Source organism: Sus scrofa, chromosome 11 (genome assembly GCF_000003025.6).
Source record: "Sus scrofa isolate TJ Tabasco breed Duroc chromosome 11, Sscrofa11.1, whole genome shotgun sequence".
NCBI classification, from domain to species: domain Eukaryota; kingdom Metazoa; phylum Chordata; class Mammalia; order Artiodactyla; family Suidae; genus Sus; species Sus scrofa.
This window is the reverse complement of record NC_010453.5, coordinates 711,924-735,557: the sequence shown is the minus strand read 5'-3', so window position 1 is coordinate 735,557 and position 23,634 is coordinate 711,924. Positions and strand designations below refer to the sequence as shown.

The window sequence follows — 23,634 nt, the reverse complement described above, 5'->3', positions numbered from 1 at the left end:
CGCCAGCCCCCAGCTTCGTGCTCCCTCTGGAGCAACCGGCGGCTTCGCCCTGGGTTTCCCGGCCAAACGCGGAAATTTTCTTGTCTTTCCTCACACTTGCTTCTTGTCTTTTTGTTCAACTTTACGCAAATCTTCTCAACTCTGTTCCCTAGTCTTTCTACCGGATGTTTTACTTCCATTGGAGTTTTTTCTGTTTTTGGTCTGTTTAAGGGCACGCCCATGGCATATGGAGGTGCCCAGACTAGGGGTCTAATCGAGCTACACCTGCTGGTCTACACCACAGCTACAGCCACGCTGGATCTTTAACCCACTGAGGGAGGCCAGGGATCGAACCCACAACCTCACGGTTCCTGGTCGGATCTGCTTCCTCTGCACCACGACGGGAAGCCCTCCACTGGATGTTGAAGTTCTGTGCTTTCCTTCGTCCCTTTCCTGAAGCCTCAGTTGCTTCCTGTGTGCCTCTCTCTCCTTGAACGCCGCTTCCAGTGTGTTCAAAGCTCTCTTCCGCCTCCCGCTCCGCACTTTCTTCTTTCTCCCGCCTTTTATTTTGATGCCTCGTTCCTGCCCCCAGCGTCCCGAAGGCGGCGACCATCCTTCCCTGAGACTCCTGGAGATGCAGCCGGAGCAGGTGCTCCTGCCAGAGCGCGGGCTCTGCCCTCGGGGCTGCTGTGCCACGAGCGACCCGTGGGGTGGCAGCCTCTTGTCGCGGCTGCTCCGTTTCCACATCTCCCGCCAGACGGGCCACAGCCTGGCCTCGGGTCTTCCCTCTTGCCTGTCTCACCGGCCCCTGGGGAAAGGCCGCACCACTTGGGGAAAGGCCGAAACAGCTTCAATTCCCGAGACCCTGGGAGAGGGGATGACACACCCGGTGGTGACTACGCATGTGGAGTCTGGTGCCGCCTGAAGCAGCCCTGCCACCTCCTGGCTGGGGAGCTTGGGCAGGTAGTTCAGCCTTTTACCTTGGCTTCTCCATCTGCAAACTGGGGCCGATACTACAACCGCCCCCCAGGGGCTTCTCCTGAGGCTCAGCCCACAACCCGCAGGCCGGATCCAGCCCAGTCTGCACCTGCTTGGCCTGGGAGCGAAGGATGGATTTTCCTTCTTCCTTTTTTTTGGCGGCACCTCTGCATACACAAGTTTCAGGGCCCCAACACTGACAGCGCGGGTCCTTAACTTGCTGTGCCACCGGGAACTCCTGGTTTTTACATTTTTAAAAGGTTAAAAATCCCAAAAAACTCAAAGAAGAACATGAGATGAAACCTTTCAGAGGCCCACAAAGCCTAAAATAGTTACTATCTGGCCTTTTCCAGAAAGTGATCTGGGCCCTGGCTTACGGGGAAGTTGTGTTAAAACTATTAGACTGGAGTTCCCCTGTGGCTCAGCGGAAACTTATCTGACTAGCAGCCATGAGGATGCAGGTCCGAACCCAGACCTCGCCCAGTGGGTTAAGGATCCCGCGTTGGGGTGAGCTGTGGTGTCGGTCACAGACACGATTTGGATCTGGTGTTGCTGTGGCTGTGGTGTAGGCGGGCAGTTACAGCTCCGATTTGACCCCTAGCCTGGGAACCTCCATAGGCTGTGGGCTGGGCCCTAGAAAGACAGACAAAACAGCAAAACAAAAACTACTGGAGTTAAAGCATTAGAGCAAAACGAAGCCTCGCTTTCCCTTTCTCCTCAGATGGCACGTACTTACTGCTCACGTGTGATGGGGTCTGTGGCCTATCAAGGGCGCCTGGAGCCACGGAGGCCACGCAAGTGAACAGTGTGGCAAGTGCTTCCCGGTTTCTCTTTGCTCTGGGGAGTCCGGGCTTCTTACCCCAACGGCCCGGCCGCCCTCCGAGGCGCCACGACCTGGTCCGAAGGGCTCCGGCCACAAGAGCTCCCGAGCTGAGGAACCACGCGCCAGCAAGTGGAGCCCGGGAGGATGTGTGCGTGACTCGTGCGGCCGAGACGTGTGTGGAGCAGAAAAGGCTGCGGCTGAGACGTGAGCCGTCAGGGCCCCCTGTCCTCAGCGGGCGCTTTGCTGGCGACTCTGACCACCTGCGTCACCGCGCCAGCGGCGTCAGGCCTCCCCACCACCAGCCCCGAGTCTGCGCACACGGCCGGGCGGTGCCTGGGCATCAGAGCTCGGCCGGAACGGCCCCTCTCCCAACCACAAACGGTGGCATCTGCCCGTCGTGGACACCTTGTGGAAACGCACTTTTGCTGTAGGCTCGCTAAGCACCCCTAGCACGGGCTGCCTGGACGGACCGGGCAGCACAGCGCCTGCGTGCAGAACACACCACGGTCACTTCCAGCGAGTCCTGCTGCCTGAATCCCAAGTAGCATCTCTCCTCATGCGAGTGAGGCCGGGAGGCTGGGCTCACTGAGAAGACGATCCCGATCAGCTCCAGACCGGAGCCCTGGTTTATCTGCTGCACAGGGATAAACCTGTGCGCTCAGTGCGGCCCACGGCCCCTCCATCACGCTTTCATCTCTCCCCAGCCAGACCCAGTCCTTGAGGGGAGGCACTGGATCCTGTATCACACTCTGCTCCCAGTACTTGGCTTGGGGCACCTGAGAGAACAATCGAGTGTTTGTTGAGTGAGTAAATGATGGCTCCATGACAAGACAGCAGCTGCTCATAAAGGTCCATCACATTTATGGAGAACAATCCTGCCACAACACTGAGGCCAGATGCAAAGTAAAAGCAAGCAGTTAGCTGTAAGTTTCAGAACTTAGTAATGGTTCCATAACTGCCACTGTATTTATGCCTGTTCTTATGCCTGATTTAAGCATTCTTCGCATTTTTCCTAAAATCGAATAGGCAACACTTACAGAAAGGCTTCAGTTACCTCTACCAAAATCAGGCAATAAGAGAAAAAAGTACTAGATGTTTATTGAAGGAAAACACTAGACCTGCCACTAGTTTTATTACAGGCCTACAATTCCTCATGAACAATTCTGAGATCCATTAGACTTGCCGCAAAAACTGACCTAAACCAGGGAAAGCTCTCCGTAGCCACACGTGGTCCCATCCCTATTGCTGACCGGTTGCCACAGAAACACTATCGGATTCTGGGGTGTGCCCCAAGCCCCAGTGTATATGTTACCTACAAGCACATATATTTTTGGAAAAGAACCTTCTGAATTCTCAAACCCACAACAATTTCCGATAAAGGACTTCTAGTCTATTAGCCAGATAAACAAAGGGAAAAAAGCACCTGAAGCCTGGTGCTGCTGCCACCTGCTGACAGCAGTTTAGAACTACAAGTATGTAATCAAAACGGCCAAGTATAATCTCGCTCAGTTTGAGGAGCACCCTGACGACTCAAACTTTCTGAGATTCTTTTTCAGAGGCAATGGCTATAAAATAAATCCTTAGTGGGCCAAGTTTTAAGATTTTCTATAATATATTAGACTTTGTATGTTCCATCTCTATCGCCCAACCGAGAAGCTGAATGACCCTGATTGACTGTGCAGCATGAGGCCTTTTAAACACTCTCTCTGACGCAGGCCCTCCACACGTCCTTGGGACTACTTGAAGGTACCTTCGTACCCGTGTTAGTCTCGAGGCCAGAGGTGAGGGCGGATGCCACCAAAATGGAACCGTTAAAATAACCCCAAGTCGCCCAACTGGCCCTTTCTAACAGAGCTACAAGCAATGTCAAGGTGACAGGAATCTTGTTTTAAATACCACAGGTGGCGGTAATTCTTAGAAACCTACACAAGGAGTTCCCGTCGTGGCGCAGAGGAAATGAATCCGACTAGGAACCATGAGGTGGCGGGTTCGGTCCCTGGCCTTGCTCCGTGGGTTAATGAGCCAGCGTTGCTGTGAGCTTGTGGTGTGGGTCACAGATGCAGCTCGGATCTGGTGTTGCCATGGCTGTGGCGTAGGCCGGCAGCTAGAGCTCCGATTCGACCCCTAGCCTGGGAATCTCCATTTGCCACAGGTACAGCTCTAAGAAGAAAAACAAAAACAAAAAAGCCTGCCTGATTCAATGATACAGTGACCTGCAAGGGGTGCGCCCACTAGGCCGTGGAAGAGATAACCCCTGGTTCTCTAAAGACACACATTATGTACTGATTAGATCTTAGCTTCTCTTTGGTTCTTTTATCTGACAAGGCCTAAAATTGTGGATTGTTTAACTCAGTCATGAATTCAGATATCATCCATCCAGATGTTCAGAACGACGTTCTCTCCTGCAGATCATTTTAAGGTGGGGAATCACAGCACCTTACATGCGCCAACATCAGCCTTCTAAGAGAGAAGGAAAAAGGACAGATTGAGACACAATTTACATCTGTCTACTCTCAGCCCCAGACTGACTGAATTAACCTGTTCTGGGCATGAACTTCTAAGTTTTTAAGTAGCATCGTTTTCAAGCATGATATACTCAGAAAGAATAAAAGTACTTAACCCTGGAAAACAGCATTGACAATCGTCTATTCCTAAGAGGACAGAAGAATGGAGTGACTAAAATCCAAGGACCTTCTCCAAAATCGAGTAAGGGGCTTGTGAAGGGGGAAAATCCAAAAGTACTGTAATGTAGTTAAAGAAATTTATTCTGTAAAAACATCTGCACGTACACTTTCACGAGTGTGTCGTTCGAGGGAACGAGATCCTACAGTCAACGTCAACTGAGAACATAAATGACAGGCGCGTAACAACACATCCTGGAAATAACTGGCAAAGCAAAACTGTACATGTTTATAGTGATTTAAGATTGCAAGACCCGCACTGCAGTACAAACGGGAGAGCTGCCATCTTATGGCTTTTCCAGTACATAGTCCTTAACACCGTGCATCAACACGTCACCCCACCCTGAGGCCACCATCGGCCAGGACAACGGGAAATTCCATCAGAACAGGCTGGCAAAGTCGGAATGCCTAGCACAACACGCACCCTCTTCCAGCCCCGGTGCGCTTAACACACTGGTCACACCTCCATGTCGTAGAGAAAAACATGAACTACCATGACACAAAAAGTAGTTTTATGGCCAAAAAAAGAGTTGAGCTTCTTGCCTAGAAAAATCCTTTAATGTCTTACATTGCCTAATACAGTTAAAAGTCTAAAAAAAATATATATGTGAATGAAAATTCAGTTGTGCACGGGAAATTCACTTTTCTCAATATGGGTGAAAACGTTTCCGTCGTTTTAAATGGCAAAATCTTCTTGGGACAGAAAAAGAGAGCATCTCCAATCGACATCTAAAGGCAATTCAGTCACATTTACAGGCTGCTGTCATCGGAAATCACTCAGAAGCAGAGAAACGATCACGCTGCCGTCCCTTGCCCGTCAGTTGGCTACGACCACACAAACTAAGGGGTCCAGGAACCAACGAAATGTATTCTAGACGAAGGACGTTTCACAGAACAAACAATTTCTCATAAAATAGTATTATTTTCTCCTTTTTTCCCTGAGATTCAAGTTAACCCATCCTTGGTTTGCAATCAGGACAAAGACAAGAGCTCGAAATCCTTGATTGTATCAGTATCAAAACTATATAAACATTTGTTTAGAAAAGCCGAAATGTACAAGAAAATGGAAACAGCAAAACAAGGTGCCATTAACAGGGGGACCCCGGCAGAAACGTGTGGTATTTGGTAAAAGATACATTGAGTGACCTCTGGGGCGGTGTCACTGCTCTGGACAGAATGCAGCACCAACTGGAGGAAGGAAGGCGATTCCCATTACCCGCCTTGGGATCAACAACATGTGTTTATAGGAACCGTGCTTCACTCCGCAGTCCGGGACAGGAAAGCATGAGGAGCCTTCTGTCCGACGCACTGTAAAGACATTACCCACGGCGTTAAACGAGGACCGGCCTATCTAATCCGTGGCAGATTCGCGGCTGTCGGTCTGATTGGCAAACCAACAAACATAAAAATCAATTAAGGGACAGAAGCGTTACTCAAACTTAGAGAACAAGCTGGAACATGATAAAGTCACTTACGCCCCCGTATCTTTCACAATTATTGCTTAAATAGACAGTGATGACACTTGTGAACCGTGACTGAGCGGACAGGTCCCCGAGGAAGAGAGCACGACCTCGGGGACGGTCCGGCACCACCGCACCCGGCGGAGGACAGCCCCAGCTCCCCGACAGTTTTAAAAACGACCCACACGGTGGTGACGCAGGACCCGGAGACAAGACACCTCGGTCAGACTCGTGCTCCATCAGGTCAATCGCAAATCCTCCTCAGGGGAAGCGCGGCCAGCGCCGTCTTCAGAACGTGCCATTTTACGTAAACTTCCTTGTTCTCAACGGAAAGGTCTGAAGGGACAGATCACGCTGCAGCACGACAGCGGTTCTACTGCAGTCTTCAGCGAGGAGTACTCACAACTCAGAGCCACACCATCCGGCATCGAACACGACATCCGGCAGTCTCTGCCTCCGTCCTCCGGGCACGTGGGATGTCAGAGGCACCACGCTGGTGGCCTCACAGTGACACAGGCCACCGTCTCCTCTACACCAGCTCGCCTTCTCTAACAACTGTCTCAGGAGCGGCGTGTTTGAACAATTCTCCCCAAAGCGTGCGTCAGGACAGGAAGTCTCAGAAAACTGGTGGCGCTTAGGGTGCTACCTGGGTGTTGCAACATGCTCTGCACCCTTGCCAGGAAGAGCCAAGTCGGCTGTCAAAACTGAAGGGCATTTGGGAGACGCGAGGTCAACACAGAGAACAGAATTCCCATTAGACGTTTTTAGAAAGCAAGTGCCTCCGTGATCACGTTCTCAACAGCATTCTTTATGCGCATCTGTGTGTGCGGGTGTGTACACACATACACGTATGTAACTACTGCTGTCTGGGAGACACAGAAAGCCGCAAGGGAGCAGAGGACACTGCGGCTGCAAGAGGGGCCCGGACGCTCTCTCCCCGCACGGCCCGCGACGCCCCCCGCACTCGCTCGCCTCTTTTCGGCACGAGGTCGGATCTCTCTACACCACCTCGAAAGGCTTCAGGAACTAAAGCGAAAACAAACAAAACCCCCCGGAAAACAAAGCAAAAAACCCAGCCTATTAGTTTACAGTTTATTTTAAAAATTCTGAAAGACACTGCAAGTTCTAAACTTTTAGTAGCTGCTCCCCACACACAACCATCTGGTCAGAACCCAGAAGCACCCCTGCCAGGCGGCTCGGCAACAGCAGAGCTGGGCAGCACGGAGGCTCCTGCGACGGGAAACTATACATGGCACGTTCGCATTCATATTCGGTCATGTAAAAAGTTACAAACATACCTAATCAAATAAATAAGAATAAAAAAAAGAATCTGAATGTATTTGTAAGTATCCTAAAACCACTACATAGAATAATGGCAACCTTCACTCACAGATTATTTACACGGTAGGACCCAGAACGGGTGCACTGCTACAAAACGCAAAACAGGAGGAGTAAACTTGAAATGTTTTCCATAGTAAAAGACCTAGCAGCATGACTATCTAATGCTGTTTTATCCCGACTGCTTCTGAAACGTTCCTTTTCAGTCTGTGTCTTCATCCAGTTCATAATTGTCTTTATCATAAATATCTTTGACTAAAAGAACCCGTACAAGCATATTTTCCAAGGTGTTTCGGTCCAGTGAAGCAGACGTGTACCAGACAGGGCTTTCTGCAGAACTAGAGCATTCGGGTTGCAAATAAAACACATCCGTCCTCTGATTAAGATTCTGTGGACTTGAGGAGAAAGGAGAAAGTCACTTTCACAACATGTGTACAAACTCCCCACAACGCCCTTTTCTCCTTTCAGGAAGAAGTCTGCTACCAGCAAGCACGTTGCGTGGACTACCGACATGCCTCTGTGCCTACGTGAAACTTTCTACCTGAGATATTCTGCACGTTAGCTTTTACAATAAAAGATGATTTTCCCACAATTTGGTTTTTTTGGAGCTGAAACCTGAAATGTCCCACCGTAATCGAAATTCTGTATTTCACTGAATCCAAACACCATCAATAGAAACATTATTTGTAATCTCTATGGTAATATTGCCGTAAAATAAGCAAAGCACTGCCAATTACAATTCAAGATGCATCAGCTGTAACACGCATTCCAGGTTCAGAGAGAATGTAAACTGTGAAAAATCTACCTTAGAATTGATGAAATATGGTAGCGCATAAAATAAAAATACTTAATTCACAGCATTATACAAAAGAAACTTAATTTTGGGGGGGCAGGGAGGGAACCCAGGGCATATGGAGATTCCCGGGCTAGGGGTCCAATCTGAGCTACAGCTGCCGGCCTACACCACAGCCACAGCAACCCAGGATCCTTAATTAACCCAGTGAGTGAGGCCAGGGATCGAACCCGCATCCTCATGGTTCCTAGCTGGGTTCGTTAATCACGAGCCACGAAGGGAACTCCAGAAACTTAAATTTTTAAAGCAACAACAAGATGATACTGAGATAGGAATTTCCATCAACAAAGAGTGACTGCCACTCACTGCGCAGCCGCCAAGGGCACCGAAACCTCACCAGAAATACTCCGTCTTTAAAATTAATCATTCCACGGGTGACATGACTGGTTTTTTACGGTTCCTGAGAGCTAACCTGGGGGCGATTCATGAACACGTTTAAAGCTGTTTACATAAGAAAATACACCGAGTTCATGTTTACCTTTTAAAAATTAGAGCGTGCATGCTTAAGCAATGAGCATCATAAAACGTCTCACGCGCTCTAAGGATTTCAGTGGTGGACAGTTTTTCAGCACCTGCTGCTATCAGACTGGGGGAGGCAGCGCTGGTGCAGAGCAGAGGCCGGCTCTCAGAACTCCGCCCCCACTCCCTCCCCGCCCTCTCTCCCGGGCTGCTGGTCAGCCGCCGTCCCAGGCACTTCCTCAGCCCAGGACGGCGCTGCCCACGGCCTGTCATGCAGAGCTGGCGGCACTAGAGATTCCAAGGCCCAAAAAACCCTAAAATACTTATTGTCTGACCCTCTACAATGGCAGTGATTTCATTAATAGAGAGCGATTTTTTACCGTATGTTTGAAACTTAAAATGGGAAGTCTCAGCTGGTATTTTATAATAGGACTAAAAACATTACAATTGAATGGACTTGGATAAAAGAGAAATCTTAAAACAGAGGCTCGGGGAAAAAAATCACCTCCTGGGAGTGATAAATTCAAGGGAACCAACTCATACTCTTACCACCAAGAATCAATCAATCCATCAAACCTCAGTGACACTTACCTCTTAGACAGGTAGCACTCAAACATTTTCACAGGACATCTGGAAGGATTGGCTGTATTTTCAATTTGTTCAAACACTGGCTCATCATCTTCATGTTTTCTTTTTCCAGTAGTAATCTTATCTGAAGAAATAAAAATTACAAAAGACGTTCTAAGGCCGATCTTGAAGAAAGATGGCGCTACGCACTCCCAGACTCTCTCACGCCAAAGCACAGGCCCGGCACCGTCAGAGCGCCACGCACGGATTCCGGTACGCCCTCATCTTGAGACGCCGGCTGTCTCATTTTATGACAATGACAGTCCTGAACAAGGGACCCAGGTGGTCCTTAGAAAGGCAGGGAGTGGCTCCTCCCGCCAACAACCCCAGAATGAGAACCTGTCACGCTACCTTCGTTATCTGCTCCACACAAGGAAGACGCCTGGTACCGGAGACACGCTTTACTCTCCATCGTTAAAGGGTTTTTTTTCCAACGCCTACACACGGTGCCAAAGGAAAGGCGTAGGTGTTGTTCCACCGTCTTCAGGCCAAAATACTTAGTGTTGAAGTAGAAGAGGGTGTTCAGAAGAGCCACTGGCGAGTGCGAGCCCAGCTGTTGTATCCTCCAGAGATAGTCTTCTTCAACGCGGGAAAATATCGACCCTTCAACAAGATATTTGCAAAGAAGTAGAATGAAGCCGTTTTCCTTTAAGCGTCTCAAGAACAAGCCCACGCCGACCCTCCACTCGCTCCAGGTCACCTGGGACGAACGGCAGAACCACCCACACAGCCCTGCGGCAACACAGGGCCAGGAACCACGGCCCAGCACGCCACGAGCCCCTGGGCAAGGACCGGCTCGAGGACCCGGGCTGCGCCTCGCCGTCCAGAGGACCAGCAGACACGGTCAGAACCGAATTTGAGTCTGGAGAAGTCCTCGAAAACAGCAGCAACAACCAAAAACCACCCAGATTTCCACTCCCAAACGAGTTTCCGTCACCCTCTTCAACAGGGTTTCTCAGAGAAGCGGAGGCTTGAAAAGGAAACACCCGGGTTCTCACTGCAGAGACAACGGGTGATCCTGCGACAAAGCTCTTCGTAGACACTGACTCTCAACCCCTTTCACTTCTAACTCAAAAAAGGGTGAGCAGATGCATCCGTGAGTAAGTACACGCTAATCGAAATTGTTTCCTATTATTTTTAGTACACTTTCTGTGAAAACAGAACAATTCCAGTAGCAACTCAGGGACATTATATTTAAAGCAGCATTACCTTGGAGTTCCCATCGTGGCGCAGTGGTTAGCGAATCCGACTAGGAACCATGAGGTTGCAGGTTCGGTCCCTGCCCTTGCTCAGTGGGTTAACGATCCGGCGTTGCCGTGAGCTTCGGTGTAGGTCGCAGACGCGGCTCAGATCCCGCGTTGCTGTGGCCATGGTGTAGGCCGGGGGCTACAGCTCCGATTCGACCTCTACCCTGGGAACCTCCATATGCCGAGAGAGCGGCCCAAGAAATGACAAAAAGACAAAAAATAAATAAATAAATAAATAAATAAAGGAGCATTACCGTCTGGAAGAATGCTTGGTTGCCAACTTCGGAGTATTTTATTCAATTCTTGCTCGAATGTCTGGTATCCAGGATCAATAAATATGTTGTCCTTCCGACTACTACCACACAAGTACTGCAAAAAAATGTTGAAGCAAAATCAGCTACCTATATACCAGTTATCTGCTGTATTTCCTACGGAAAAAATAAACAAACGTCCTGTCTTTGTCTTTATGAGTATGCTAATAAAATATGAGACTACTGCCTTTACCTACATATCTAGACATTACCAGTTCATCTGTTGCTCAAAAAACTCAAAGCTGGAATCCACACCCACGATCTGACAAGAAAGACCTGGGTGAGAATCTTCGGTCTGTCAGAGAAACCAGAGCACCTGGTCCGCAGACACCGAGGCTGAGGTGAGACGGCCCCTCCCGGCAGCCTGCGGACGCTGCTTCCTCCCCGGATTCCTCTCTGGGCTCCACCCTCCCTGGGTCAGTGGACATTTATGAATCCTGTAACTTACGATGACAAACCTCAACAGGGAGGCTGTCAGAATGGTGCGAACACCAAAGTTTGCCAAGTCCATCTCCGATGGCAGAAACAGGAGAACGTGTTAAACATGACAACAGCACAGCACAAAGAGGAGGGAACTGGGCTCACGTTGTGTGAGGGGATCATGGGTGAGGACACAGAGTGTTTGAAGGTGGCTGATGATTCACCGGAAGTGTACTGTATAAATCAACTTAAAAAAATTTAAGAGGCATAAATAAACTAATGGTGGCGATAAATATGTCATCAAAAGAAAACTTTGAAAAAACAAAAACCTGGAGTTCCCATCCTGGCTCAGCGCAAACAAATCTGACTCATCATATCCATGAGGACACAGGTTCGATACCTGGCCTCGCTCAGTGGGTGAAGGATCTGGCGTTGCCGTGAGCTGTGGTGCAGGCGGCAGACGCGGCTCGGATCTGGTGGTGCTGTGCCTGTGGTGCAGGGTGGCAGCTGCAGCTCCCCTTGGACCCCTAGCCTGGGAACCTCCATATGCCGGGGGTGTGGCCCTAGAAAGCAAAAAAAAAAAAAAAAAAAAAAAAACCACCACCAAGAGCAGACACAGGGCCCCCCTACCCACGGTTTCGCTTTTTGAAGTTCAGTGACACGGAGTCAACTGAGGTCCAAAGCCCTCCGTCCCGGGAGAGGTCGCAGAGGCAAACTCCACGTCCGCGGCACAGCAGGTGACGAAATCTCGCGAGGCCGGCGCTGCCGCGGGCCCGCCCTCATCCTGAGTGTCCCTCCCCCGAGTCCCGTGGCGGCCGAGGTGTCGCGGGACGGGTGCCCAGGCGACGCTGGTCCTACTTAGTAACGGCCCCCAAGCACCGGAGGAGCTTGGCCGGCGGTTCTGGTGCGCGGGAGAGGGGACCTAACTGCTTCCTTTAAGGAAAAGGCGCCCGTCCGGGGCTTGGGGAGCAAAGGGGTGACGCGGTGCCGAGGTCGCGGGGAGCCGCCCTAAGAGCGCACCTGCCGACCTGACACCGGGACGCAGGAGGAGGACACGCCTGCTGGGCACACCTCAGACCCGAAAGTTACAGCCCAGCGGAGGAAGTGCTCTGCTAACGGGCACGAGGCGTTAAGGTTGTGCGGGAAGATTTGCGAGGCCACAGTCACAGGCCTCTCCCGACAGTGCATTTTAATTTCCCCCGCAGATAAGAGGGAAAGACAGTTTAACAAGGACACAGAAGCAGGATTTTTAATCCAGTGATCGCAGGAATGACATGAAATGTAAAAGGTCTAAACCAGGGTCTGCCAACTCGAGTCCTGCAGCCACACCAGGCTCACTGCCTATTTCAGGAAATGAAGTTCTCCTGAAACAGACTACTGGGTGCTGGCACAGGCCCAGCGGCTACCTTGCAGACACACACGGCCTACAGAGCCCACAATGCTTACTAGCTGATTCTTTATTTTTTTAAATTGTGTTAGTCTAGGAGTTCCCGTCGTGGTGCAGTGGTTAACGAATCCGACTAGGAACCATGAGGTTGCGGGTTCGATCCCTGGCCTTGCTCAGTGGGTTACGGATCCGGCATTGCTGTGAGCTGTGTTGTAGGTCGCAGACGCAGTTCAGATGCTATGTTGCTGTGTGTTGCAGCTCTGATTAGACCCCTAGCCTGGGAACCGCCATATGCCGCAGGAGCGGCCCTAGAAAAGGCAAAAAGCCAAAAAAAGAAAAATAAAATAAAATTGTGTTACTCTAGGCGCAGAGCCTTCTTGCCTGCCTGCCTGAATCTTTCACAAGCGTCTTTTTTTTTTTTTTTGGTCTTTTGAGGGCCACACCCAAGGCATATGGAAGTTTCCAGGCTAGGGGTCTAATCAGAGCTACAGCTGCCACAGCCACAGCAACGCCAGATCCGAGCTACATCTTCGACCTACACCACAGCTCACGGCAACATCAGATCCTTAACCCACTGAGCATGGCCAGGGATCGAACCCACAACCTCATGGTTCCTAGTTGGATTCATTTCCACTGCGCCACAACAGGAACTCCACAAGCGTCCTATCTTAATAAATCTATTACTTGTCCATCAAAAAAAAAAAAAAAAAGGGTTGGTCCAAAGACACCACGACAAACACTGTCAGATTGGATTACAATTTTTTATAATTTAAAAACCAAGGCCCAACAATATGGTCCCTATAAGGCACCTACTTTACACACAGAGACACGGCGAGTGAAAATAAGAGGTTGAAGAGTACGTACCACGTGAACACTAACCAAAGCCAGACCAGTGCCATCATCCGCTCTGATCTAATGGCTCCCACTGTCAGAGGGAAGATGAGCAGCACACCTTCAATAAATCATATTTAAGGGATTCTACTCCTAACGATCTAAATTTACAGGTGTGCCCAAGCAGGAGCAACGGGATCCGAGGGGTCTCCGCAGTGGCAGGGACGCAGGCTCCCGCCTAGGCCCGCGGTAGCAGGTTAAGGATCTGCCATTGCCACAGCTGGGGCCTAGGTTGCAACTGCAGCTCGGATTCGATCCTGGGCCCGGGCACTTCGTATGCTGCTGAGTGGCCAGAAAAGGGGAAGAAAGTACCTAAAACGGCTTTTTTAAATACTATTTGCATAAAGCTTCTTTAAAAGCAATGTAAAATAACCCTCTGTTAATTTAGCTAAAAGTCAGTAGTTCTGCACAATTGGTGTTTCAGTGATAATATTCTAGCTTTTAGCTGCCCACCTCCAAGAAAAAAGCATGTGAGTGTGAACTTAAAAATGCTGCAAACCTCCTCATGTTTCACCCTGGGGAGAAGATGAAGGAACTCTAAGCAGACCATCAAGGAATGCAGGATGGTGGAATACTACACAGCCACAAAAAGAAGGAAATAATGGCATTTGCAGCAACATGGACGGAACTATAGACTCTCATGCTGAGTGAAGCAAGTCAGAAAGACGAAGACAAATACCATATGATATCACTTATATGTGGCATCTAAAATATGGCACAGATGGGGAGTTCCCATCATGGGCCAGCAGAAATAAATCTGACTAGCATCCATGAGGACGCAGCTTTGATCCCTGGCCTCACTCCATGGGTTAAGGATCTGGCATTGCTGTGAGATGTGATGCAGGCTACAGATGAGGCTCAGATCCTGCACTGTCGTGGCTGAGGAGCAGGCCAACAGCTACCACTTTGATTAGACCCCTAGCCTGGGACCCTCCATATGCCAAGGGTACAGCCCTAAAAAGACAAAAAATATATGTATATGGCACAGATGAACCTACCTACCAAACAGAGACAGACTCACAGAGAGAATAGACTTGTGGTTGCCAAAGCGGAGGGGGAGGGAGTGGGGTGGATGGGGAGTTTGGGGTTAGTAGAGTCAAGCTGTTATTTACAGGATGGGTAGACACCAAGGTCCCGCTGTACAGCATGGACAGGCTCCTGGGACAGACCATGCCGGAAGGGAGTGTTTAAAGCAGAGTGCAGGCATGGCTGTATGACGGAGTCACTTGGCTCTACAGCAGAAATCTGCACACTGTAAAGCAACTATGCTTTTAGTAAGTATGATTATCACATATATATATGGTAATCAATATACAGCTTTGTTAGTCCTGTTACAAAAGACGCCTGATTTTCGAACTTAAGTTTTTCACTTAAGTTCATTTTGATTTTGGAGAACTTAAAAGATTTTTAGGAATGTAACACATTATAGCATACATATATACAAAGCAGTTATAAAATCATTTATAATAATCTAGTATTTTTGAATAGATTAAATTACTATTGTCTTTCTTGGTAAGCCAATAAATCCTTACGTGCCATACAGCTACTCTTAATTTTTTTTTCCCCCATGGCCTCACCTGAAGCATACATTAATTCCTGGGCCAGGGATCGAATCTGAACCGCAGCTGCGGCAACACCAGATCCCTTAACCCAATGCGCTGGGCTGAAGATCAATTCCGAGCCTCCACAATGACCCAAGCTGCTGCATTCAGATTCTTAACACACTGTGCCACAGTGGGAACTCCCACTCTTAATATTTTCAAAACAAAACATTTTTGTCTCTAAGAAGCAGCACAACAACCTTTCTCAACAGCTTTATATTTCCAAGTCACCATGAAATTACTGACCTCCTGGATGCCAAGGCAGAGATAATAGACGCTGTCGGGTGCGTAACTCTCTCCGTTCGGCCTCCGCACCTCCCTGACAAAGTGGGCCAATCCACAGTTCAGCTCCGCAGAGCTGTGACAAAGCAGATCCTCTTTTAACTTCACTGATTTAGCTAAAAAGAAATGAAATTCAAAACTATTGTCACTATTCACTTTCTTAAGATTGAGAAACTATCTGAAACCATTTTATTCTATGTAAGAATTTAAAAAGCAATAGCTAATTTAAAGTAATAGCTAAATTTAAAGTAATGGCTATATTTAAATGTAAAATGTTTTAAGCCAATTCATGTATTTTAAAATTAGAAACAATTAATAACAAAAATCTTGGGCGTTCCTGTCGTGGCGCAGCAGAAACGAAACCAACTAGGAATCATGAGGCTGTGGGTTTGATCCCTGGCCTCCCTCAGTGGGTTAAGGATCGGGCGTTGGCAGTGAACCGTGGTGTAGGTCACAGACGCAGCTCGGATCCTGCGTTGCTGTGGCTGTGGTGTAGGCTGGCAGCTGTAGCTCTGATTCAACCCCTAGCCTTGTGTAGAGGTTTGAACTTCTGTATGCCATAGGTGCAGCCCTAAAAAGCAAAAAAACAAAACAGAACAAAACAAAAAGGACACAGGAAACTAAATCAGAACACTTACGAGACTTCAGCTCATCCAACACCAGGAGCTCTTCAAGCTGCCTCGTTCTGACCCAGTGCTTCCATGCATTCACGCCGTACGAGTACTTGAACGGAAAGCTGCATTCCGAATTGTCTGAACTATCGTCGTGAGACTGGTATCCTGACAGAGCTTTCCTCTTGGCTCCCTAGTAGTAAAACACCACTGTCAAGCCTTCTTTTTCTTAAGCCTATGACTTAACGCAAGTCATTTCTTAACAATGCCAAACAGAGAGAGACACGTGGACGACTAGAGCTGCGCGGTAGTCCTGAACCTGCGAACCGTCCCTGCAGCATGACCTGACATTCTCCTCGGGAAGGCCACCCTTCCGCCTCAGCTGCCCTGCTCAACAAAACCACAGCAACCCCCGTGTGAGCTGAGGGGCACTGAGGATGAGCAAAACAGACGGCGAACACAGGAAACTAAAAATCGGAAATAGAATCTAAATCCCACCGTGCGAGAGAGACACCAGCTCACAGCGAAGGAAGCTCCTTCCCACCTTCCTGATGGCACCGTTTACTCCACAAAACTCTGAAATTTGGGACGCAGTCCAGATCCCCTGTCTTCCCTTTTGTTCCTGTGCTTTTGTTGTCTTATCTAGGAAACTATGCCTCAGCCAAAGGAAGTGTTTGATTATTTCAGTTCTGACATTTAGGTCTTTGACACATTTTGGAATCATTTTTCTATGTGGAGAGAAGATTCCAATTTTGTTCTATCACAGGCACTCCCTCCTTTTTCAATATTTGTCTTTCTTTTTCGGAGAAATTTGTACAAGCCGTTCTTTTAAGTGAATCTTGCTTCATGTTGGAAATCGAAGTAGAGAAGTTGATAAAATGTTTAAAACAACAATAACCACTGATGCATTAAGACTGGGACTCCCTGGAGTTCCCCCTGTGGCTCAGTGGAAACGAATCCCACTAGTGTGTATGAGGACGCAGGTTCGATCCCTGGCCTCCCTCAGTGGGTTAAGGATCCGGCATTGCCGTGAGCTGTGGTGTAGGTCGCAGACAGGGCTCAGATCTGGCGAGGCTGTGGCTGTGGTGCAGGCTAGCAGCTGCAGCTCCGAGTCGACCCCCAGCCTGGGAGCCTCCACATGAGTGGGGCCTGTGAGGACTGAACTGCCCACATGTCTTCCCACACCCTGGGATGCCCAGAGCCCACGTGGAACCAACTCAAATCTCAACCTCATCAGAAATAACAGTGGGGAAAAAAGTTCCCTAGAAAACAGTCTCAATTCCTGTCAAAGAACTAAATTTACTTCTTTAAGCAACCTTTCATCAAGATAAAATTTAGAATAAAAATTAAGCTGCAGTAATGTTCACTCTTATTCTTTAAAGATATAGCTAAATATGAGAGGTATTTTTACTATTTAGAAATGAAGTTATAAAAACCTTATCTCTTAAAGTCTTTAATTTTGGGAAACAAAGTGCCTTTCCACAGTCTCAGGCACAGGTGCAGCTTATGTTCGCCGAGCTGCTGTTACAGAGACACGGCGAGGATGCAGGAAAACCACTGCACAGCTTACCTTTTTTTTGGATCGAGGTCTAGGCTGTTCTTCATATTCTTCTCCAAAAACAGGGGGTAATAAAAACTCATTTTCCATATCAAGCTCCTCCGCAGCTGAATCGAATCAAAAGTACTTTTATTTCAAATGTCATGGCACAGGCTCAGGTTACAGAAACACAGCCAGCAAGGCGCCAACCCCTGCCCGTGGACAAGCACGTGTGCAGGGGTGGCCTGTGCTGGGCACAAACAACTGTCTGAACCCACCATGGTCGGTGAGTTCTAAAAACATATGTACAAAGGGTATCAACATGGAATTTCAATGAAGTGTGTGACAGAAAAATTACCTAAAACTGAATTATAAGATCTAAATGATCTCAGTACAAATCTGTTTCTTTTTTTTTTTTTTCCCTTGTCTTTTGAGGACCACACCCCCGGCATGTGGAGGTTCCCAGGCTGGGGGTCTAATGAGAGCCGTAGCTGCCAGCCTATACCACAGCCACAGCCACGCCAGATCTGAGCCACATCTGCCACCTAAACCACAGCTCACGGCAATGCTGGATCCTCAGCCCACTGAGCAAGGCCAGGGATCGAACCCGAAACCTCATGGTTCCCAGTCGGATTCGTTTCTGCCGCGCCATGATGGGAACTCCACAAATCTGTTTCAATCTATTAAATCTTTTCTAAAATAAAATGCTTTACATCCTATTCAATATGCTTTAAGCCATCAGTAGATTAATAATGAAAAATAGAACACATTTTTTACCACAAAAGACCTGAAAATCATTTTCCTCTTTTTAATTTCAAAAACATTTTAAGAAAAAATACTGTTGGGAGGTCCCGTTGTGCCTCAGTGGTTAACGAATCCGACTAGGGACCATGAGGTTGCGGGTTCAATCCCTGCCCTTGCTCAGTGGGTTAAGGATCCGGTGTTGCCGTGAGCTGTGGTGTAGGTCGCAGACACGGCTCGGATCCTGCTTTGCTGTGACTCTGGCGTAGGCCAGCAGCTACAGCTCCGATTCGAACCCCAGCCTGAGAACCCCCATATGCCGTGGGAAGCGGCCCAAGAAATGGCAAAAAAAACAAAAAAACACCCTGTCAATACTTTATTTAAATTTTTGAGAGTGTCCTTCACGGCTCAGCAATTAACGAACCCAACTAGGATCCATGATGATGTAGGTTTGATCCCTGGCCTCTCTCAGTGGGTTAAAGATCCAGCGTTGCCGTGAGCTGTGGCGTAGGTCACAGATGTGGCTCAGATCCCACGTTGCTGTGGCTCTGCTGTAGGCCGGTGGCTACCGCTCTGATTAGACCCCTAGCCTGGGAACCTCCATATGCCATGGGTGCGGCCCTAGAAAAGACAAAAAAAAAAGTTTCTATAGCGAATTAATTTACAAAAGTTTCTTTTTGGAGTTCCCACTGTGGCACTTGGGTGGTGGGTTAAGAACCCAACTGTAGCGGACTGGATCACTGAGAAAGTGAGGGTTTGATCCGCTGCCAATACCCTTGGCTAATCTAGTCGAAGCTAGATTCAGTGCCTGGCCTGGGAACTTCCATATGCCGCAGGTGCCGTTGTAAAAGGAAAAAAAGAAAGTTTCTTTTTAAGTTCCTACAATTCAATCATATGCTTCATTTCGGAAGTAAGCTGCTGAGGTTTATTTGGGCAAAAAAAGGACAAGACACATACTAACAGTAAAGGCAGTGACACAAACTGCGCTAGTTAAAGACGGTAACCACAGCTATGACCCCAAAACTAAACTCCAGAACCGCTACTCACAGTGAAGGAATAAAAGAGCATCGAATACCTCTGGGAAAGTCTATTTCAATATCCAAATCCGGTTCGTACGGTACGTCAGGCATGCCGGGCTGCGCCTCCGGGTCGGAGGTCTTCAGGAGATCTGAAGCAGTTAGGTCTGTTTCCATCATCAGGCCTGTCATCAAGCCATAATATTAGAAATCAAAACAAAACTGCACAGAACCTATGCTTAACCCGGCAGAAGACATTTTAATTGCAAATGCAAAACAAGAATGCTTACATTAATATGTCCCAAAAGGAAAAAGCATGTGACTACCTTGAAATGTGAGACACCATTAACTTAATAATTATTAGATAATTATTAGATAATCATGAATCCAGAAAATACTGTTAACCCTGCAGGTTTTGGCTTTCCCTCTCTGCAAAGATAATACGCAGGCGCTAATAATAAAACAACTCTGTAGAGTATATCTAAAAGCAATCTCATGAGGGTGCCTAACTTCAATTTTCAAAATTCCCAGATCCCGAGTTGCTGTGGCTGAAGCTGTGGCTGTGGTGGAGGGCGGCAGCTGCAGTTTGCAATCAATGCCTAGCCTGGGAACGTCGCTATGCTGCAGGTGTGGCCCTAAAAGCAAAAAAAAAAGCATAAAACCTTTCTGAGTTGTGACCGACGTCTTGCACTTCGTTCGGTCTATGTTCATTTACAGCTGCCTTCCAATGCTTTCAACAACTGCTTTAAACGTTTCTGGATTACAACCCAGCGAGAAAGGCAGTTTACCGAGTTCAGGCTGGGGGTGGGAAACACAGACAAACAAGGATGCATGCTGACATTTTTTTTCCCCCTTCCATTTCTTTTTTAAACTGAAAACATGGGCTGCAACCCACTAAATGAACTTCACACTTCCTAACAAAGTCCTTCCCCAATGTTGTCATAAGGACACACAATGCCGGGGAGAATGGACGGGGACGCTCACGTCGGCCAGGTTCTGGGCATCCCCAAAGGACCCAGGGCGAAGAAACTTTCTCAGACAGAACTGCCCCCAACACACCCACCATCCTGCAAGTGCTGCCCTGACCCAGGTTGGCACCATCCCTGGACTGGGTAATGCAACTTACTTATAGTCTAAATCAATAAAACAAAATTGGGAACACTCACTCATTATAAAGTAAGAGCTCCGGTCATTATAAAAGCCTACTGCAGGAGTTCCCGTCGTGGCCCAGTGGTTAACGAATCCGACCAGGAACCATGAGGTTGTGGGTACGGTCCCTGCCCTTGCTCAGTGGGTCAAGGATCCAGCATTGCCGTGAGCTGTGGTGTAGGTCGCAGGTGCAGCTCGGATCTGGCGTTGCTGTGGTGTAGGCCAGCAGCTACAGCTCCGAGTCGACCCCTGGCCTGGGAACCACCATATGCTTCGGGAGTGGCCCAAGAAATAGCAAAAAGACAAAAACAATAAAATTAAAAAAAAATAAAAGCCTACTGCAAACAAGTTAGCTGTGTGTCTGAGCTCAAAGCTCAGAATGATTTCGAGCTGATTTTCCAACTCAGATCCTGTTAACAACCACAACAGGACTGGGCAAATTCCTGTTGCACCCGCCGGATGTGCTGTGGGTCTCAGCCTAAACTCCACCTCTGCTGCCGTCGGGCTGCCCTGAGACGGGGCCGGCGCACGGCTCCCAGGCGGCCCGGACGCTCACCCTCTGCCTTCGGCTCCTCCTCCGGCATCACCGTCGTCATGCTGAGCAGCTCAGCGTCCAGAGCATCTGCAGAAACTTTGCTTTTCAGCTCCTCCACCACGGCAGGGATCCTCTCGCTGCTGTCCAAGGGGGCCGGCAGGAAAACAGGAACTGGCACCTGCTCAACCAAAGCCCTGCTGTGAGCGTTCAAGACCCTGACACGCGGCCTCCTGTACACGCCCCTGCCTTGGTTAAGAGCGCCGCGGAGATCACAGAGCACAACTAAGGCGTCCACCGTCACAAAGAAGGCCCGAAACACAAGCAACTACTCTCAGAGTAAAAACCTGCACCCCGGGGCCCTGACACCATGGTGTCCCAGGGACCGCAGGTGACGTGTGCTGCGCCGTCTGCTCCGTGTCCCAGTTCTAAGGCTCGGGCTCACATAGCTTTCCTCCTACCTGAGCCGAGCCGAGAGATACCACGTGTGCAGAGCAGACACAGACAGCGGCCGCGCTTCGCGCTCAAGGAGGAGCAGCGACCTGCAAGCACGAGGCGCCCCTGCAGGCCCCCCCAGGCGCAGACACCCCCCACCCCGGGCACAGACCCCCCAGGCGCATGCTCCCGCTGAACTGAGGCCGAGACTGCGGTGGCAGCGCCCCCGCACGGCTCCCCCGCGCCAGGCAGCCCCGGGGAAGGAGGGCGTGAGGCTGACTCACAGGCACGGGGACGGTGGTGGGCACGGGGACGCTCTGGCTGTACATGTGCATGGGCACCGGGATGTACACGGGCACGGGGATGGGCACCGGGACCCGCTCCGGCCTCCAGCCTTCATCTGAAAGCACAAACGCCCAAGGGCAGCGGTCACACTGCTGCCCAGTCTTACAGCATCTCGTCACAAAGAACCACCTCAAGCCCCACCGGACCTTCCGAAAAGAAGGTCCCAGTTCCCACAAGATTCGGTTTAAAACGGCTAAACTGAAGGAAGCGGCTGTTGTAACTTGCACAGAGCACAAGCAAAAGCGCGACTTTGCCAAGAGAAACCCCCACAGAAAGGTCAAACAACTAGAATACAGCTGCCACTGAAATCTGAGGAAAGGATTTATTGGAATGAATTCATCTCCTTCTGACATGGAATGAGTCTAGGTGTGGAAACGGCCCGCACAGGGGGCAGGTTCTCCCAGGAAGCACGCTAACTATAGTGGGTTTGGGGCTCAAGGACATGTTCTTTCTTTGGCTGCACGCAAGGCGTGAAACAGAAGTTCCTGGGCCAGGGATCAAACCCAGGCCACAGCAGCGACCGTGACTGATCCCTAACCTGCTGAGCCACGGGGGACCTCCCGCGACATATGGAGGTTCCCAGGCTAGGGGTCTAATCGGAGCTGCACCTGCCGGTCTACGCCACAGCCACAGCAACGCCAGATCCGAGCCACATCTGCGACCTACACCACAGCTCACGGCGATGCCGGATCCTTGATCCACTGAGCAAGGCCAGGGTTCGAACCTGCAACCCCATGGTTCCTAGTCAGATTCATTAACCACTGAGCCACGATGGGAACTCCCCAAACGGTAATTTTTGAGGCACCATTTTATCTCTGGTGACGTAACTTGTATTGTAGGCCTTTATTAGAGACAGATCTTCATTAACGCTTTTAAATGATATGCTGTATTCTCAAGGCACGTCTAAAACTAGACCAGCAAAATCAACAGAACGTGACAAAGTGCCCAAATCGATCTGCTCTGTCGCCTGTGCCACGAGCCCAGACGGGATCTCAGGCGGGCGGGCGGGCAGGCGCAGGGCAGCCCTGAAAGCGCTGACGTGTCGGCACCTGTCTGACAAGACTTGCTCTGCATGTGAGGTTTGCAGTACGTCGCCTTCGTCATCGTCAGCGGTTTGCACAGAACTGCTTTGTTCTTCATCTCTTTGCCGGGGGTCGGAGAGGGGGGCGGCGCGGAGCCCTGCGGAGACGCAAAGAGACATTTTATTTTCGCCTCGAATTTTTTGTCTTCTCAAGGCCGCACCCTGGCATACGGAGGTTCCCAGACTAAAGGTCACCCCACAGCCACAGCCACACTGGATCCGAGCCTCGTCCGCAACGTACACCACAGCTCACGGCGATGCTGATCCTTAACCCACCGAGCAAGGCCAGGGATCGAACCCGCGTCATCACGGCTGCTAGACGGGTTCGTTAACCACTCACTGAGCCACAACGGGAATGCCTCGCTTCTGATTTTTGTCACTTTCTGGTGTTAACGGATGTCTCAGCCCAGCGTGAGCAACACGCAAAAGTGGAAGCACGGATTCCGTCTGTGCTCTTTTCACTGTTTGCCACGGCCTTCGTCTGGAAGAGCGATATGCTCCTATTCCAGGGGTCGGCACAGCACTAAGCCCCCTCCCTCGTAGGAGGGGGTCTCAGCAAGTTTTTAACTGTGTTCTGGCAGAAGGGCTGTCCTGAAGTTTGGTCAAGAGCTTTGAGCTGAGGCTGGGAGCCCCTGCCAGCCGTGTGACAATGACAAACGGGGTGATTCCCTCTCAGTCCTCAGTGTGGATCAAAGGGCCTCGTCTGAGAATCACTCAGCCGGATGCTGCCCAAGTGTCCGACTTACAAACACACCCAACAGGAGTTCCCATCGTGGCTCAGCAGAAACCAATCCAACTAGGAACCATGAGGCTGTGGGCTCGATCCCCGGCCTCACTCAGTGGGTTAAGG

The 23,634-nt window shown here is 49.6% G+C and overlaps 1 protein-coding gene across 4 annotated transcripts in view; it reads right to left on the bottom strand.

Annotated features, from left to right (window-relative positions):
* ZMYM2 (zinc finger MYM-type containing 2) overlaps positions 4,528 to 23,634 on the bottom strand; it is a 69,717-nt gene continuing 50,610 nt past the window's right edge. For 2 of the 4 annotated variants that reach the window (XM_021065427.1, XM_021065426.1), the window contains exons 15-25: positions 22,753 to 22,882; positions 21,643 to 21,758; positions 20,948 to 21,104; positions 19,302 to 19,427; positions 17,519 to 17,613; positions 15,976 to 16,141; positions 15,302 to 15,453; positions 10,700 to 10,814; positions 9,550 to 9,801; positions 9,163 to 9,283; positions 5,364 to 7,654 (exon numbers count right to left, since the gene is read on the bottom strand). In XM_021065427.1, the coding sequence (XP_020921086.1) occupies positions 7,462 to 7,654; positions 9,163 to 9,283; positions 9,550 to 9,801; positions 10,700 to 10,814; positions 15,302 to 15,453; positions 15,976 to 16,141; positions 17,519 to 17,613; positions 19,302 to 19,427; positions 20,948 to 21,104; positions 21,643 to 21,758; positions 22,753 to 22,882 (1,623 nt within the window). In that variant the 3' untranslated portion in view covers positions 5,364 to 7,461. Of the gene's footprint in view, positions 7,655 to 9,162; positions 9,284 to 9,549; positions 9,802 to 10,699; positions 10,815 to 15,301; positions 15,454 to 15,975; positions 16,142 to 17,518; positions 17,614 to 19,301; positions 19,428 to 20,947; positions 21,105 to 21,642; positions 21,759 to 22,752; positions 22,883 to 23,634 lie in introns of all 4 variants that reach the window. The other 2 variants (XM_021065428.1, XM_021065429.1) reach the window with 2 other exon arrangements.